This window comes from Eschrichtius robustus, chromosome 4 (genome assembly GCF_028021215.1).
Source record: "Eschrichtius robustus isolate mEscRob2 chromosome 4, mEscRob2.pri, whole genome shotgun sequence".
NCBI classification, from domain to species: Eukaryota; Metazoa; Chordata; class Mammalia; order Artiodactyla; family Eschrichtiidae; genus Eschrichtius; species Eschrichtius robustus.
In genome coordinates this window covers 86011038-86028574 of record NC_090827.1, presented here as the reverse complement: position 1 = coordinate 86028574, position 17537 = coordinate 86011038, and the positions used below count along the sequence as shown (strand labels likewise).

Here is a 17537-nt window from a genome sequence, read left to right as displayed (position 1 = left end):
TCAATTAAAATAAGCTGGGTAACACTTAGAACTTGACCCTCATCCTATGGAAACTCTTATCAAGTAGAAACTGATTGACAGGCACTGAAAAAAAAAGCAAAAATATAAAAAGCATGAGCTAAAAAAATGATGAAGTGGAATTATATTGTTTTTGCTTTCCTGGCATTCATACCTCATTCTTTTCATAGCAACACACTCAGAGTTTCAGATGAGGCTGATGCCACACATATTTCTCTTACTACTCCATTTAAACAAATGTGGGTGAATGACCCAAGCCTGGCCCTTCTGTCTCACTGATTGGTTTAAGAATTTATAGGACCAGACTTGACCCACTGAGAATCAAGCTTGGACCATTATTTGAAAGTACCAGGCAAGAAGCACTTTCTATGGGCTGGTCTTGCTAACCTGGTGGAATATGAATTGGAGTTAAGGGAGGATCAGCTTGACAATGAAGTCAACTCAGAGGTAAGCAGAAACCAGAACACAGATTCCTTTGATATCATTTGTACTCTTAAGTCCAGTCATGCCTGTTACAAGATCATTTAACTCTGGTCTCTTCAAAGTAGCCAATTATCAATATTTTGTCCCTTTTCCCCCTTAAGTCCATTTGGGCTTAATTTCTGTTACTTGCAATAAAGAGAGTCCTGACTAAGATGACCATGTAGATTTGGGAAGTTATCTCACTACTGTTAAAAGATAAACTGAGGTATATTAAAAATGTTAAGAGTTTATCTCAGCAAAAATCAATTCTAATCCGGCACTGCCAAACCGGAAGTACTTAGAAGCTCCACTGACAGGAGTTAGGGGAAAGACTTTTATAGAAGAAGGGCAGAAGCAAAGCAAGGGAACTATTTGATTGGCTACAGCTTAAATGTTTGCCTTATTTGGAAAAGCCTAGTTGGCTGTTTGCAACTGGTTGTCTTTAGGTTTTGATTTCTTAACCTTGAGGTATGAACAGGCTTAGGTTTTGGTTTGCTTAGTAGGCTGATAAGGTATTAGAACCACCTTGGTCTAATGGCCTCCTTATTTAATTAACACTACCAAACAGATGGATCGAAGAAGAAAGTAAAGAAATACACTAGGGAAAAAAAAGACAAATTCCAATTGTTAAAAAACAAAAACAAAGAAGGGGGTGATATATCATTCATACATCAAACATAACACAAATCACAAAACTGTTCACAATACTTCCCACAGAAGAAAAATGATAGATGTCATGGCATTCAATAGTCAACATTAACAGCGAAAGCTCTTACGGTACCAAATGTCTTGGCAAAGTGGTTTCAACTTCTCCCACTATGACCTCAGTATATTTTATGCTGTCCCTAAATTTCCTGAAACACTGTCCTGGGATCCATATCAGCGTCTATAGTTTTGTTTGAAGTCTGGGGGAATGACACAGAAATGAAGAAAATACAGTCTGACTTTGAGAGGCTTAAGCTCCAGGGAAAGACAATAGAAAAAGAAAATCTGTCACTAAAAGTGAGCACCATTTGTAAGAATGGTAGTTAGCTCCTTATTTTTATCCATTCAAAAGAAATTATTTCTTCTTTGAAATCTTTCTAGAACCTCCATTGTAAGCTGTACTTGTAGATGTAGATCTGTGGTCCTTTTTAGTGTATTTTCAGCACATCTGAGAACGCAGAAGAGGCAAAGAGAATGAAATCAAAATAACTCAATTGTTAGAATAATATGATTAAGTTGATTCAGTCAGGAAAACAAAGTCAAACTATTAAAAAGAGTTTTGATGGGGAATATCATCTTTCATAAATCAGCAAGATTTGGAAAGCAACCTGGTTTGTGCCCCCTTTTCATTTATCTTAATTTAGCAGCTTCATGGAGCCAGGCCTGGCAGTTTCTGGTTCAGCTTGGGGTCTAAGGTTGTGGGACAGATTGTTCCTCCATCCATCCCCCCTGTATTCACTTAGTATTTTGATTCAGCTTTGAAAGTGAAAGGAAATTTTTCAACTCATAACAAAGGACTGGTATCAAAACATAATTTTAACATTTAAACATAAATTTTTAGAACTCCAACAAATAATAATGGATAATAATAATAAAAGACAAACAACACAATAGAAAGAGAGGCAAAAGAAGAGAAAACCTGAATGGCCAATAAAGTTGTGAAAAGATGCTCAACCTCATTGCGACTTAGGAAAATGCAAATTAAAACAATGATATGCCATTTCATACACGTAAGATTGGTGAGAACTAAAAATAACAAGGGCTTCCCTGGTGGCTCAGTGGTTGGGAGTCCGCCTGCCGGTGCAGGGGACGCGGGTTCGGGCCCTGGTCCGGGAGGATCCCGCGTGTCGTGGAGCGGCTGGGCCCGTGCGTCGCGGCTGCTGAGCCTGCGCTCTGGAGCCCGCGTGCCGCAGCTGCTGGGGCCCACGCGCCTGGAGCCCGTGCTCTGCAGCGGGAGGGGCCGCCGCGATGAGAAGCCCGTGCACCGCAATGAGGACCCAATGCAGCCAAAAATAAATAAATAAGTAAAAAAAAAAAAAAAAAAGGCTCTGCACTCTTATTTAAAAAAAAAAAAAAGTGTTGGCAGGGATTAGGGATATTCTCATACACTAAGTACAACCACTCAGAGAAGTAAATTTGCAATTATTATTATTTTTTTTTTAAATATTTATTTATTTATTTTTTCGCTGCGTTGGGTCTTTGTTGCTGCACACGGGCTTTTTCTAGTTGCGGCAGGCCCGGGCTACTCTTCGTTGCGTTGCGCAGGCTTCTCATTGCGGTGGCTTCTCTTGTTGCGGAGCACGGGCTCTAGGCGCGCAGGCCTCAGTAGTGGTGGCTCGTGGGCTCTAGAACACAGGCTCAGCAGCCGTGGCGCACGGGCTCAGTCGCTCCGAGGCATGTGGGATCTTCCCGGACCAGGGCTCGAACCCGCGTCCCTGCATTGCCAGGCGGATTCCCAACCACTGCGCCACCAGGGAAGTCCCTGCAATTATTTTTATATGCAAGGTTGAAGATACCCTATGGCTTACCCATTCCACTTCAAATATTTACTCTAGATAAACGCTCAGGCAAAGCTGTTCACTGCAGAATTGATTTTAAAGGGAAAAAACTAAATGTTCATCACTGAGATTAATTTTGGTAATTCATAAATATTGTAGGATATAGTAATTATCACTAGAATAAGTAAACTAAGTCTAGGTGGACTAACGTGGATACAACTTAAGCAAAATGTTGACTGAAAAAAAGTAGGTTTCCAGGAGGATACATGAAGTATGGTACCATCTATTAAAAGTGTAGAAGGATACAAAACTGTACTGTATTTTATTCTCCATGTACCTAGGTAATAAATACATATGCAAGACAAGTATAAGAACATGAACAGAAAGAATATAGTAAGTTCAGTGAAGAGGTAGCTCTGGATAGTTAGGATAATGGAATGGGGATGGGTTTCAACTGTATACGTATTGTTTTATAAAAAAGAAACAATATAAAGTAAATATGGCAAATGACTAACTTCTGTGACACATGTACCCCTGAGAGTACAAAAAGGTTTTCTAAAAGATATACTGGCACTGATACTTTTAATGGCATGGACCAAACCATAACTTCCATGTACTTGTTTTCCTAAAAGTTATCTTTCTGAGAACTTGTCACACTGGTTCTTTCTGACCTCCTTTTCACATTTTGAAAGGCATCTTACTCAACCTTCTGAGCTCAGTAGCTGTCAAATTTTCTAGAGCACTGAACAAAGGGACAATTTAAAATATCAGGTTAGATATTGAGAAAAAATTTGACTCAGTAACCATGTAAACAAATCCTTTTGCAATCTGGGTGACTTTCGCATGGGAGGAAAAAAATCTTTTCCCTCTACCCTTCCTAGTTTCACTGGCTGGGGTCCTATAAATTAGACTGACAAAAAAGAGTAACAAGAAAAACAAACTGAAGTTTATTAACGTGATTCATACACATGGGGAATGGTTAGAACTTGGGCTTACGTAGCATCTCAACAAAAGAGAAGTGACAAAATAAAGGAAAAGGACTTTTGAGTTTCTAGGGTGGTAAATTGTGGGAAGGCAAATATATACGGGAACTAATGGAAAATAAGGGCTAGTTAGTAAAGTTTGTTATGTACAATAGATTGCTTTGGTGCCATGTCTGGGCTGGTAAGGGTAACTTTTGTCCTTCCTGGTAGAGAGAGGAGGAGGAAGAACTTTACAAATTTATGTTCTGTTTTTAGGCAAATGGAGGAGAGGGCAGAGAGCTTGTACCTACTGCTTCTCAATTGCCTTCAGCTTCAAATAACCCTTATAGCAAAGTGGCATATTCTGCTGCTGTTCACTTTCAATTACTTGTTTTCAATACCAGTGGAGGACCAAATTGAGTTGTCAGTTGATTGATCGTTATATACAATACCTGATAATAAATTACTGTATGATTTTTGACATATTAAAACTCAGAAGGCACTATATTGCTATAACAAAATCCCTTCTGTTCTAAGCTTTTTTTTTTAATTTTTTTTTTTTTTTTTTTTTTTTGGCTGCATTTGGTCCTCGTCGTTGCGCGCGCCTTCTCCAGTTGCGGCGAGCGGGGGCCACTCTTTGCGCAGTGCATGGGCCTCCCATTGTGGTGGCCCCTCCCGTTGCAGAGCATGGGCTGTAGTCGCACGGGCCTCAGTAGTTGTGGCGCGTAGGCTCAGCAGTCATGGCGCACCGGCTCAGTTGCTCCGCGGCATGTGGGATCTTCTGGGACCAGGACTCAAACCCATGTCTGCTGCATTGGCAGGCGGACTCTTAACCACTGTGCAACCAGGGAAGTCCCTTCTAAACTTTTTAATATGGAAAATCTGAACACAGATATGAAATCAGAGAATAAGAATGAATACTCATATCTTCCACCTTGATTGAACAACTGTTAACATTTTGCTACATTTGCTTTTGTTCTATCTGTCCATCCATCTACCTAGTTTTTTTTTTTTTTCTGAAACTTCTGAATACAAGTTGCAGACATCCAGAAACTTTACCTGTAAATCACACACCCCTCAAAAATAATTAACAATAATCACATAATGTCATCTAATATCCATTCCATAATCAAATGTCTGTAATTGTCCCCAAATGTCTTTTATTGCTAGTTCCCAATCTAGAATCTAGACAATCAAATCACGCACTTGGCTATTATGACTTTGTACATGCTTTTAATTTGGAATAACTCTCCCACCTTTTATAATGATACTTACTTTTAAAAAAAGTTTTATTGGAGTATAGTTGATTTACAATGTTGTGTTAGTTTCTGCTGTACAGCAAAGTGCATCAGTTACTCATTATACATATATCTACTCTTTTTTAGATTCTTTTCCCATATAGGCCATTACAGAGTATTGAGTAGACCTCCCTGTGCTATACAGTAGATCCTTACGGTTATCTATTTTATTTATAGTAGTCTGTATATGTCAATCCCAATCTCCCAATTTATCCCTCCCACCCTTTCCCCTCTGGTAACCATAAGTTTGTTTTCTACATCTGTGACTCTATTTCTGTTTTGTAAATAAGTTCATTTGTACCATTTTTTTAGATTCCACATATAAGCGATATCATATGATATTTGTCTTTCTCTGTCTGACTTACTTCACTCAGTGTGACAATCTCTAGGTCTATCCATGTTGCTGCAAATGGCATTATTTTGTTCTTTTTTATGGCTGAGTAATATTCCATTGTACATATGTACCACATCTTCTTTATCCATTCCTCTGTTGATGGACATATAGGTTGCTTCCTGATACTTACTTTTTGAAGGGTCCAGGCCAGTTATTCTGTAGAAGGCACTGCGTTTTGATTTTTATCTCATGGTGTTCTTTAACCTGTTACTCTCTTTACATTTTCTGTAAACTGAAAGTTAGGTCTAGATGGGCTGTATTTGATTTGGAGTAGATAATCTGCCAAGAATTTCTTTAGAGAATGTTGTGAATATTATGCCACATCAGGAGACAGTGTCAAGATAACCCACTACATTCATGGTGCTAAATTTAATCTTTTGATTAAGGTTTAACTGCCATGTTGCTCCATGGAAAAGATTCAATTTTTTTTTTTAAACTAAGGAAAATTCTAATACCTAAAGGAAATGGGAGGAAAGGGCTGAGGGAATGTCATAAACAAAGACACATAGTGGTATGTAGGACCCAGCTCATATTGGCTTGCAAAAGCTGACTGTCAAGTTCTTAAGAACTGGTGAGCTGGCTGCTATGCACAACTGTTATTAAAATTTTTAATTATATATATTTACAATAAGTTATATTAAAAATGATACTATTCAAAACTCAGTTCCTAATTATTTTTACTACATCACTATATTGTATACCATTATCAATGTTAGATATTTTATTTATTTCTATGTTATCTACACAATGGAAATCTTATATAATGGGGTGTAATGCTCATCTCTTCCCAACTACATGTTCAGTGACATTATGTTGACAGTTTGAAATTGATCATGGTGGGAGCATTTACACCATGGAAGTATCAGCAAACACCATAAATCAGGGCTTGATTTATTGTTTTGTTGATAGTCTAGACTTAAAAGTGATGAAGAGAATGTTAATAATATAGATTAAACTTAAAAGTGTGTTATGTCTGTAGCTGTTACATTGTGAATAGCATTAAAAAACTGAGTAAGCAGTCTTCCAATATTCAGAAACTATTATTCAAGTCAGCAAAGAAGCTGATCACATCATTGTTGAAAGAGTAAAGTTTCAATATATGCCACTTTCATCTTACTGCTTAACAAAAATATCTAGCAACGTTCATGGAACTACACTGGTTCATCATTTGCAACCATATGTTGCTATGTATACAAGAGTTCAGCAAAAATCAACAGTATTCTGTGAGAATCAATTGGCTATATGGAATTTACAATAGAAGACACTTATATTTTAGTATTTTTGTAATAAGAGGATCCTTTAAATCAGTAAAACATATATATGGACTGAACTGTGTCCCTCCAAAATTCATATGTTGAAGCCCTAACCCATAATGTGACTATATTTGGAGATAGGATTTTTAGGAGGTAATTAAGGGTGAGGTAATAAGAGTGGACCCCTAGTTTGATGGGACAGGGTGGCCTTATTAAAAAAGGAAGAGATCTCCCTCTCTCTCCGTCTCTCTCTCCCTCCCTCCCTCCCTCTCCTTACACATGCACCCACCTGGGAAAGGCCATGTGAGCACACAGTGAAAGGGCAGACACCTACCAGTTAAGAGAAGAGGCCTCAGAATGAATCCTACCTGCTAGCACCTTGATCTCGGACTTATCAGCTTCCAGAACTGTGAGAAATAAATTTCTGTTGTTTAAGCCACCCAGCCTGATGTTTTGTTATGGCAGATCAAGCTTAGAGATACACACACACATACACATGCACTCCTGGTAGGTACACAAATAATTATAAGAAACGTTAGAGAGTGATGACAATCGGGATGGAATAGGATAGTTATACAGGTAGTTGTAGAAATCCCAGTAGGGGATTATAGATAGGGAAACCTAGGGAACTTTTGGAGACCACTGTAAGTTAATAATCGTTCAAGAAACATTGTGGGGACTTCCCTGGTGGCGCAGTGGTTAAGAATCCACCTGCCAATGCAGGGGACACGGGTTTGAGCCCTGGTCCGGGAAGATCCCACATGCCACGGAGCAACTAAGCCCGTGTGCTACAACTACTGAGCCTGCGCTCTAGAGCCTGCGAGCCACAACTGCTGAGCCCGTGTGCCACAACTACTGAAGCCCGTGCGCCTAGAGCTCGTGCTCCGCAACAGGAGAGGCCACTGCAATGAGAAGCCCACGCACCGCAATGAAGAGTGGCCCCCGCTCGCCATAGCTAGAGAAAGCCCGTGCACAGCAACGAAGACCCAATGCTGACAAAAATAAATAAATAAAATAAATTTAAAAAAAAAAAGAAAAGAAAGAAACGTCGTGGAACGAAGCAGGCTTGCTTAACTATAAAGCAGGAGATATGCCCCAGGTCATTAAGTGAAAGAAAAATGTTACCACCCCTCTGCTGATTTGAATAAACGCTTATGACAGTCCTAGTTTGACCTCATAAGGTCAGACACTCTCCTGCTCCATAAGAAGGAGGAACTACTGATGTAAACCTGACGGCTACTCGAAGAATGAGGAAGAAGGGGGTCTTTTCTCCCTCCTCCACTTTCCTTTGATTATAAAAATGTAGCCCACTTAATCCTTGGGGCAGAGCCCCCTCACCTACCTGCTTGCATCTCTCACAGACGTCCTATATTAATAAAGCTACTTCTTGCCTATCACTTTGCCTCTCGATGAATTCCTTCTGCACTGAGACACAAAGAACCTGAGCCTCAGTAAGTCCAGACAAGAGTTGACTGATTCTAATTAAAAGTCTGTGGGTTCAAGTCCCATTCTGGGTTTAGGCTGGGTTCGAGTCCCAATCAGAGGTGAACAGTTTCAATAAGTGCTATAAAAATATGGAGTAAATGATATGTGAGGAGTGCAGAAGATGTGGTATTTTACCTTAGATGGGTAATCCAGGCTGAAGATCCTGAGGACTTGAACTTGGGCAGTGGCCTTAGAAAAACAGAAGTTTACTGTAGCTTCTTTTTTAAAAAAATATTTATTTATCTTTGGCTGCATTGGGTCTTTGCTGCTGTGTGTGGGCTTTCTCTAGTTGCAGTGAGCGGGGGCTACTCTTCGTTGCGGTCTGCGGGCTTCTCATTGCGCTGGCTTCTCTTGTTGCGGAGCACGGGCTCTAGGCGTACGGGCTTCAGTAGTTGTGGCACGCAGGCTCAGTAGTTGTGGCGCATGGGCTTAGTTGCTCCGTGGCATGTGGGATCTTCCCAGACCAGGGCTTGAACCCATGTCCCCTGCATTGGCAGGTGGATTCTTAACCACTGTGCCACCTGGGAAGCCCCTACTGTGATTTCAAGATGGCACCATTTGACTTGTCAGCTACAGCGCACTAGCTCCTAAACCACTCATGGCTACTGGTGGAAATCTACACATCTAAGAGAAGTCAGAGTATTACAGAGTCATGGTTTTCAAGTGGGGTACCAGCTGCCTGTAAATCTCTAGTCAGCTTCCTCCCCCCAAACCCCTCAGATTTTATTCTCAGTGTCCTGCTCTTCTAAGTCTTCCTTCTCTGCAGCTCTTCTCTAGGTCTCAAAAGATGACCTTTCTTCTCCAGCACACCCATATCTAGTCAGTCACCAAATCTTGGATGGCCTCTCCCAGTCATCTTTCCTCTTCTCTTCCCCCATAACTCTGTCTGGTTCAGAATCCCATCACTTCTCTGCTATATATATGCAATGGCCTCCCTATTAAGCACCAGGCTTTTGATTTGCCTCTCTGATCATCCTCTTATCCTGTATCCAGAGTGATCTTTTTATGTCTCACAATGTCACACTTCTTAAAATTGTACCATGGTTCTCTGGATTTCGGGTCAAGTTCAGATCCTCTCTTTAGCACACCTGCTGGCCTCTCTAACCCAGATCTTGCACAATGCACATCCTCCCCCGAACACACACACACACACACACACGCCTCCCACGCCCATCCCCGCCTCCAATGGCATGTTCATTGTGGTTATACTGAACAAGTTCTCTGTCATGTTGCTTCACGCGCTTTCTGTTGCCGTCTGCAATCCCCTCCCCCATGTAGCTACCTTCTCCTTGAACTACCTCAAAACCTAGGGCCAGAATTAGATTTTCCAGGAACCCTTCCCAGACCCCTCTGATTAGGGCCTCCTGTGATTAACTCGGCCTCTCTGCACAGGACACAAGCAGTGTGCCGTGATTTCATCTTGCCTATCTCTCCCGCAGTCTGTGTCACAACCATCTTTTTATCTTCCTTGCCAAGTATGGAGCCTGTCACACAGCAGGCCTCAGGAAGCGCCTGCTGAAATAACTAATGTTGGAAGTAGCACCACAGGGCCTCGTGAGCCCCTGGAACAAAACAGCAAAGAAGACATTTCTGAGGCTTCTATATCAGGGAGTAGAGAGCCTTTGTGGCTTTCCATGGGCAGGGAAGACCATCTTTGAGCTGTGACGATGAGACAAAAGCTGCTTGGCCAGCCCCGCTTCTTAGCTTACAGAGCAACGGGCGTGCACGACACTGGAAGCCGAAGCCAGAAAAACGACACTTCCCGTCATGCCTCAGGGCACCGCTGCGGGTTTCCCCTCTGCGTCACCGCCTCTTCCCCACGGAAGTGAGGGGAGCACTTCCGGGTTCGGCAATAAGCTGGAGCCGGCGGCCTTAGCTCGGCCCTTTGGGCCTTGTTCCGAAGCTCCGCCTTCGCTCCGCTCTTTCTAGAAACCCAGCTTTGCTCTTGGTGGTGTCGGACAGGTATTTCCCGGCCGCTGCGGGTACCCGCGGGACAGTCCGCTGCACTGAAGCGGCGAGTCCTTTGCTCTGTGGAGGCTCGGAAACTCCCGCCGGGAGCAGGAAAGCCAGTTCCCGGTGTCGCGGCCCCGACGCTGACCTTCCTTCGCTCTTTTCCCTTTCCGATTGCAGCGTCCCAGACGCGTGAGATCCCCATGGCGGATACGGCCCCGAACGGCCCCCAAGGGGCGGGCGCAGTGGTAAGTGAGCGGGCAGGGCCGTGTGGCTTGATTTGCAAGTTAGGAAGGAGCAGGAAGTGTTGGGAGTCGGGTCCGAGGCGTTCCAGAGGCTCCTTGCTCTCAGGACTGGGATTACTGGTACGGGTGGGGGTGGGGAGAGGGCCGACCGTGAGCGAAGACGTTAGAGGGAGCTACAGGTTTCTGTTTCTGAAGCGACAACAGGCCGGCCTGGAGCAGGTGGCCCTCACCTGCATGCCCACCTGTATGCCGCGGAGATTAGGCCTTCTTGCTTCTTCCCACCCCTCGGTCCCTGTCCTGTGTCCTAAGGTTGAAGATGCCACCTGAGATCGAGGCGTGACACACGCCTTGTTCCGCACACGCGTGTTGGCCCAGAACCGTTCTGCCCGTTTTTAAGCCGAAAGAGGGGAGCGGTCGTTTTCTTTTCCTTTCGTCGTTTTACGAAGAGAAATGTTACTATGCTTTTGTAACTTTTTTATTTTTAAGATGCAGGTCTGCTGCTTACTAGTTTCTTGTACCAGAAGCATAATTGTCCTCTACTTTTAAACACTAAGTATGTGAACTGAGCCGAGTGACGTTTTTCTTTTCAAACATTTGCAACGTCTCTTTATATGCACACTTTCTTTTTTTTTTTCCCCTTAATTTTGCTGAACCATTTGAGAGTTGCTTACATCATGATCATTAACCCATGAGTACTTCAGTATTCTTCTACATGACCACAGTGCCGTTATCACAGCAATTTTTGCAGTTAAATTTGGGAAATTTAACGTTGATAATGTTATCAACCTAATACACAATTTATATTCCGATTTCCTCAGTTGTCCTCCTTATCCAGGCTCAATCAGAAAGTGTGCATTGCGTTTCCTGGCCTTTGGTCCCTTTTAGTCTGGAACAGTTCCCTTGTCCTTCTCCTCCCATTTTTGTCTTTGGAGAGTCGAGACCTGTTGTTTTGCAGAACGCTTCTCAAATTGGAGTTGTCTGATTCCCTCCCCCCCTCCCCCTACAGATGACTAGATTCAGGTTAAACATTTTGGTAGGAATATTAAATAAGTGATATTCCGTTCTTCTCAGGGCATTATATATATCAGGAAACATTTTATGTTGATTTATCTCATCATTGGAGATAAGTTTGATCATTTGGTGAAGGTGGTGTCCACCAGATTCTCTATTGTAAAGATAACTTGTTTCCCTTTGTAAATAAAAAGTGTTCTATGTCATGATACTTCAAGATTGTGTGAATAATTTTTCACCTCAATAGTTTTTTCACCCAAAGATGCATTATATTTTTTGCCTGAATTATTTGTAACATAGTCAGTTCACTCTTTTTTTTTTTTTAATGAATTTATTTATTTATTTTTAGCTGTGTTGGGTCTTCGTTTCTATGCGAGGGCTTTCTCTAGTTGCGGCGAGCAGGGGCCACTCTTCATCGCGGTGCGCGGGCCTCTCACTGTCGCGGCCTCTCCCGTTGCGGAGCACAGGCTGCAGACGCGCAGGCTCAGTAGTTGTGGCTCACGGGCCTAGTTGCTCCGCGGCATGTGGGATCGTCCCAGACCAGGGCTCGAACCCGTGTCCCCTGCATTGGCAGGCAGATTTTCAACCACTGCGCCACCAGGGAAGCCCAGTTCACTCTTAAAATGTAAACCAATACGCTTTTTTAATTGTGTAGTAAAATGCACATGCATAAAAGTGTACAAGATGAAATGCACAGTTCAGTGATTTATCACCAAATGAACATCGTAAACAAATAGGTTTTAAAGAAATGTTCTAAAATTAAATTTCAAACTATCATGTAGAGTCTGAATATTTGTGGAGAAACTGAGCACTGTAAGCTGGATTCATGCTTCCGCTTGACTTACTGGTGATCATTTCAATTTAGAAGAGTTAACAGTAGTAGGATTGGGTAGAATGAAGTGGAGGCATATGTCTGAAATTACCTGCATGCTGTTAGAAAGCATGCAATAAAATTAAAAGCATCCTTGAATTTCAAAAGATACTTGCATTTTTCCCCAAAGCTTTTTTTATATCTTCTTTCAAATGATAAGTTAGATTGCTTTGAGCAGTGTTTTAGACTCCAGGATAAGACCTATTAGTGAGATTTGAAATCCTTTTCATGGAAACACTGTTTATAAAACATTAAATAGAATACAAAATACCAAAATTTATCACACATAGTAAAGATAAATATTGTTTTTGTGAGGTTTTTGTTTATTTTATATACTCACATGTGTCTGTATTGGGTCTTGATGTAAAAATTGTTTGTGTAGGTTCTATCAAAAAATATAAAAGCCACTTTAGAATTTGAATACACAATACAGTTTGAATGAGAAAACCGATTTTAAGTTATTGCACTCGTGATAATGGACACATCTGTTGGCAAAATGAAGTAAAAGAAAAGATAGAATGAGGAAAAAATGGAGAAGAAAGTGATATATGGAAGTTTAATCCAGGGAAATCCACAGAAACCAGGCTAAGACTTGTCAGGGAGCTTCAAGAGGATGAAGAAAGTCATAAAATCGGAGGTGTGAATAATGGCACAATGTCAGGTGCCATTAACACCTGACAGCCATATTTTGAGCCCCTACAGTATGCCAGGCCTTTGTGTGTATGTTGGCAAATCATCCTGAGGCTAAGTGACTATTACCATGGTTTTACATTTCTCCTTTGTAAGGTTGATTTAGTCCAAACTGGCTTTGTGTGATGCCTTTTTACTCAGACCTGAGACTTGCCTGTTTGAATTTGAGATTTTTTTCTAAGAATAGGCATTATGGTTCTCTTGAGAGCAATTAGTTCTTATTTAATGTTCTTTTAAAGTAGGTGAAGCCAGTATTACAAGTGTTGAAGGAATACAGACAATTGTAGTTAAACTTTTCTTGCCTAATTAGTCTTTTTTTTTTAAATGTCAACTGGTATTTTTCTATTTAAGTACTTCCTATGCTTTCCATATCAAAACTATAAGGAGGGGACTTCCCTGGTGGCGCAGTGGTTAAGAATCCGCCTGCCAGTGCAGGAGACACAAGTTCAAGCCCCGGTCCATGAAGATCCCACATGCTGCGGAGCAACTAAGCCTGTGAGCCACAACTACTGAGCCCGTGCTCTAGACCCCGCGAGCCACAACTACTGAGCCCGAGTGCCACAACTACTGAAGCCCGCGCGCCTAAAGCCCATGCTTTGCAGCAAAGAAGCCACCGCAAACAAACTTATTAAAAAAAAAAAAAACTATAGGGAGTTTGGCTTTGTTACTGAACGTAGACATGAAACAGTTGCCCTAAGAGTTTACACTTAATGATCTTAAAAAAACAATTGCTACAGGGGCATTGAGACATTTTGAATAGGAATAAAACTACATAATATTAATCCTTAAAAACATAATTTGCAAGCTTAATTTACTACAGTATTTTTCTTTTTACATTCAGCAATTCTTGATGGCCAATAAACTGGACACGGCAATGTGGCTTTCTCGCTTGTTCACAGTTTACTGCTCTGCTTTGTTTGTTCTGCCTCTTCTTGGGTATGTATTATACATGTTTCTGCCTTTGGTATTCACTTGTTCACTTTTTCTGGAATACCTTTTAGGTGTCACACTTGTTAAACTGCAAGGGGTTCAGGGACAAATAAAACACAGGTCTCATCCTTAAGGCACTAATATTCTAGTAATACCAACTGGAGGTATATTTTATATCATGTGTTTTGTGAAAAGTAACATCACCTTGAAAATTGAGAGAAAATGGTTGTGGGGATGAGATAAGTTCATGGTTTTTTGCATTTTTGATTGTTAAAAGGAAGAATGACTGCTTTATAAAATTCAGTTGTGTATTGTACATCAACTATGCTTCAATAGAAATAAATAAAAATTCAGTTGGGTATATATATAAAGTGATGCTTCTAAAAAGGTATAATAGGGTCAAGCAATTTTTTTTTACTATTGACAAGTAATAGATTTAGGTATTGTGCAATTATGATGCAATTCACAAAGGAGGAAGAGACAAGGTAGTTGTTTACGTCTCATGATAACCTCTCTCCTGGTAATTTGCAGGTTGCATGAAGCGGCAAGCTTTTACCAACGTGCTTTGCTGGCAAATGCTCTGACTAGTGCTCTGAGGCTGCACCAAAGATTACCACACTTCCAGTTAAGCAGAGCATTCCTGGCCCAGGCTTTGTTAGAGGACAGCTGCCACTACCTGTTGTATTCACTCATCTTTGTCAATTCCTACCCTGTTACAAGTATCCTTTTGTACCTTTTTGACAGTGAAATTGCCTACTGAGTGTATAGGAGATCTCTTCTTATTATTTTTTGCTGCAGGAAGGATTCAGCAATGAGGGTGTTCCATGAAGCCTGGGTTGGTTGGTTTGTTGGCGCTTCATTTGCATGAAGATACATTAAGTGTAAGAATTTCTGACTCTGAAATGTGAAGTCCAAATTTTGAAGAGCTGATTGGGAATTTTAAACTTTGTATCTTTGATCTTGCCTCTTGTAAGCTTCTTTATTCGCAATGGATATTTTAAAATTCAGATTCAAAGCACAAGCCTATGGAGGACTTATTTTAATATATGTTTCCTTCATTTAATTCACACATTCTTTGGGAAAATGCCCAGATGCCTTGCCTTAAGAAAAAAGAAATCCTCAGCTCTTTCTTTCAACTCCCAGTGAGCTAGAAACAAATGGAAATTAATCAAGAAATAACTTACTTAAGCTGAGAATGGGATAATTAATCAATAAAATAAATAGAAATTAGTATTTGCTATGGATAGAGCAGAATATAAGGACACATGGATACCTGGAGCCAGTGAGAATTAAATAACTCATTTGGAATTTGTATGTTTATACATTTCAAAAATATGTTGTGGGATAAAAGTAGGTATTCTTAAAAAGGAGGGGAAGGGATTCTGCAGTTTGGTATGTTTGGGAAGCAATAGGTTAAACACTGTTGAATAGATTTCTTTACTGTAGGACCTTTGATATGGTAGTGTGCATTCTGAGACCTAAGAGTTATCAGTGTTCCCTAAACTTAATCATTTTAATCGGTTGTCCACCGCCCACCCCTGCCCCCCTATGAATCATCCCTCAGGGAGGTATTCTGTACTTTCAGAAGTACTGTTCTTAAGTGTTCTTGAATATTTATGATACAACTGTACATAATGGAAAGCACAATAAAATAATCTCTAACACTAAATACTACCTATTTAGATAATATTTTCTATGTTCATGAAGTATCAAATTTTAAATAGATTGTTTATAAGTTTTAAGGAAAAGAGAATAGGAGGAAAGTGGCATTTTTTTGAGCACCTATTTTGCCAGTATATACAGACTTGGCATACTTAATTCTTGCAACACTCTGAAAAAAATTATGGTGAGCATTATATTATTGATAAGGCTACTGAGGCTCAAAGAGTTTAAAGTAACTTGGTGGCATCACATTGGCAAGTGAGTAGTAATGTAGGTAAAACTCACTAGGTAATTGTTGTACTACAACTGTAAATGATAAGCACATTTGTTTGGCATATCATCGGGTTGACCTGCTTTTGTCAGCCACATTCATTGAGGTCCTTTATAATAACCAATATTAAAATTCTTGCTTTTCTGAGATATGATGGGAAATTATATAGAGGTTCATATTTCTGCCCTTACTAGCTTAAAATTTCTTTGAAAAGAAAAACAAATGATAGAAGCTTTGTTTTCTAGATAATTAATGTAGAGCAAATTGAATACATCAATACTGACCTCTGGGACAGTTTTATTGAGTGAATCCTGAGACGGTGCCAAATGACTCATGACAGTGAAGACAACCTCTCTGCCTTTTCTATCCAATTAGTTAGTTGCTAGGCCATCTCTAGGGAATGTTGGAGATTAAGGATTTAATGTTCTTTAAGTTCTTACAGGGAGGGGAGGGGGGAGTATGCAGTGGGAATAACAAACTATTAATTGGCAAGAAATACTAATCTGATTGCTAAAGTAGTTGGGTATTACGTTAATAAAGGTGATCCCAAAGTCATGTTCTGATCTTTGCTCTTAGAAAGGTGTTGTATTGTCCTTTTTCTATTGTACACTTTTCACCCCTTGTGTTTTCTAAATAGTTTAAACGTAACAGTGAATGCTAAGGTTATGAATCTCTTATCAAGGATTTGTGAACTATAGAATGTTAGAGGTGTAAGACTCATTAGAAATCCCTAGGTTTGATCGCTGCAAATTCATATGACAGAAGATGGAACTTGGCCTTGGGAAATGAAGTCAGTGTCAGAGCCAAGAGTGAAACCCAGATATCTTGACTCTGAATTAAGGATTCTGTTAAAAGTGTAAAACTGTGTGTGTGTGTGTGTGTGTGTGTGTCTGTATATATATGATCTCTACTCAGGAAATTGGCATTTTACTTAATTTTTATGAGTGGCACAGAAGAATTAGGATATTAATCAGAGAACATTTATATTAGAGAGTTAGGATTCTTGTAGTACTTGGCTACAGGTCAGTGTTTTACTAGCCACCTGGAACTTAGGAACCTTTGGGTCTTAAATGATGAGTTATGGTTATAATGAATTTGATACTCAGGTTATGCTGTAGTGGTCATTTCCCTCACACCAAGCTTTCAGTTGGTGTAGAAAAATATAATGGTTTATTTCTTAGAAATTGCTACTATTTTTAGGACAAGTATTTTTGCCCTTCATAATTAACTGTCTATATCATTTCATGGAAATAACTTGGACAAGTGGGGTTTTTTTGTTATCAACCTAGCAGAAATTGTTGTAAAGTCTTTTGAGCAATTTCCATTTTTCAAAAAGCTGAATGAAAATGGTATATTTTATCTATGACATAAAGCCAAACAGTGAAACTCAAGTATAAGGATTCTTTGCTCATGTCTGTAATTAAACTGATGAGACTCTCAGTTGATTAAATACAAAACCAAATATACACTGTCTTTTTTATTTGTACAGACTGAGAACACATTAACTGTAAAAGCTTGATTGGAACAATATCTCAAAATAATGGGGTCCTTG

At 40.3% G+C, this 17537-nt stretch overlaps 1 protein-coding gene across 2 annotated transcripts in view; it reads left to right on the top strand.

Moving 5' to 3' along the window:
- The first annotated feature begins 382 nt into the window (after nucleotides 1-382).
- TMEM33 (transmembrane protein 33) overlaps nucleotides 383-17537 on the top strand; it is a 33337-nt gene continuing 16182 nt past the window's right edge. The window contains exons 1-4 of one of the 2 annotated variants that reach the window (XM_068543026.1): nucleotides 383-465; nucleotides 10486-10553; nucleotides 13964-14058; nucleotides 14584-14771. In XM_068543026.1, coding sequence (XP_068399127.1) covers nucleotides 10509-10553; nucleotides 13964-14058; nucleotides 14584-14771 — 328 coding nt within the window. In that variant the 5' untranslated portion in view covers nucleotides 383-465; nucleotides 10486-10508. Of the gene's footprint in view, nucleotides 466-10190; nucleotides 10318-10485; nucleotides 10554-13963; nucleotides 14059-14583; nucleotides 14772-17537 lie in introns of those variants that run through there. The other variant, XM_068543025.1, reaches the window with a different exon arrangement.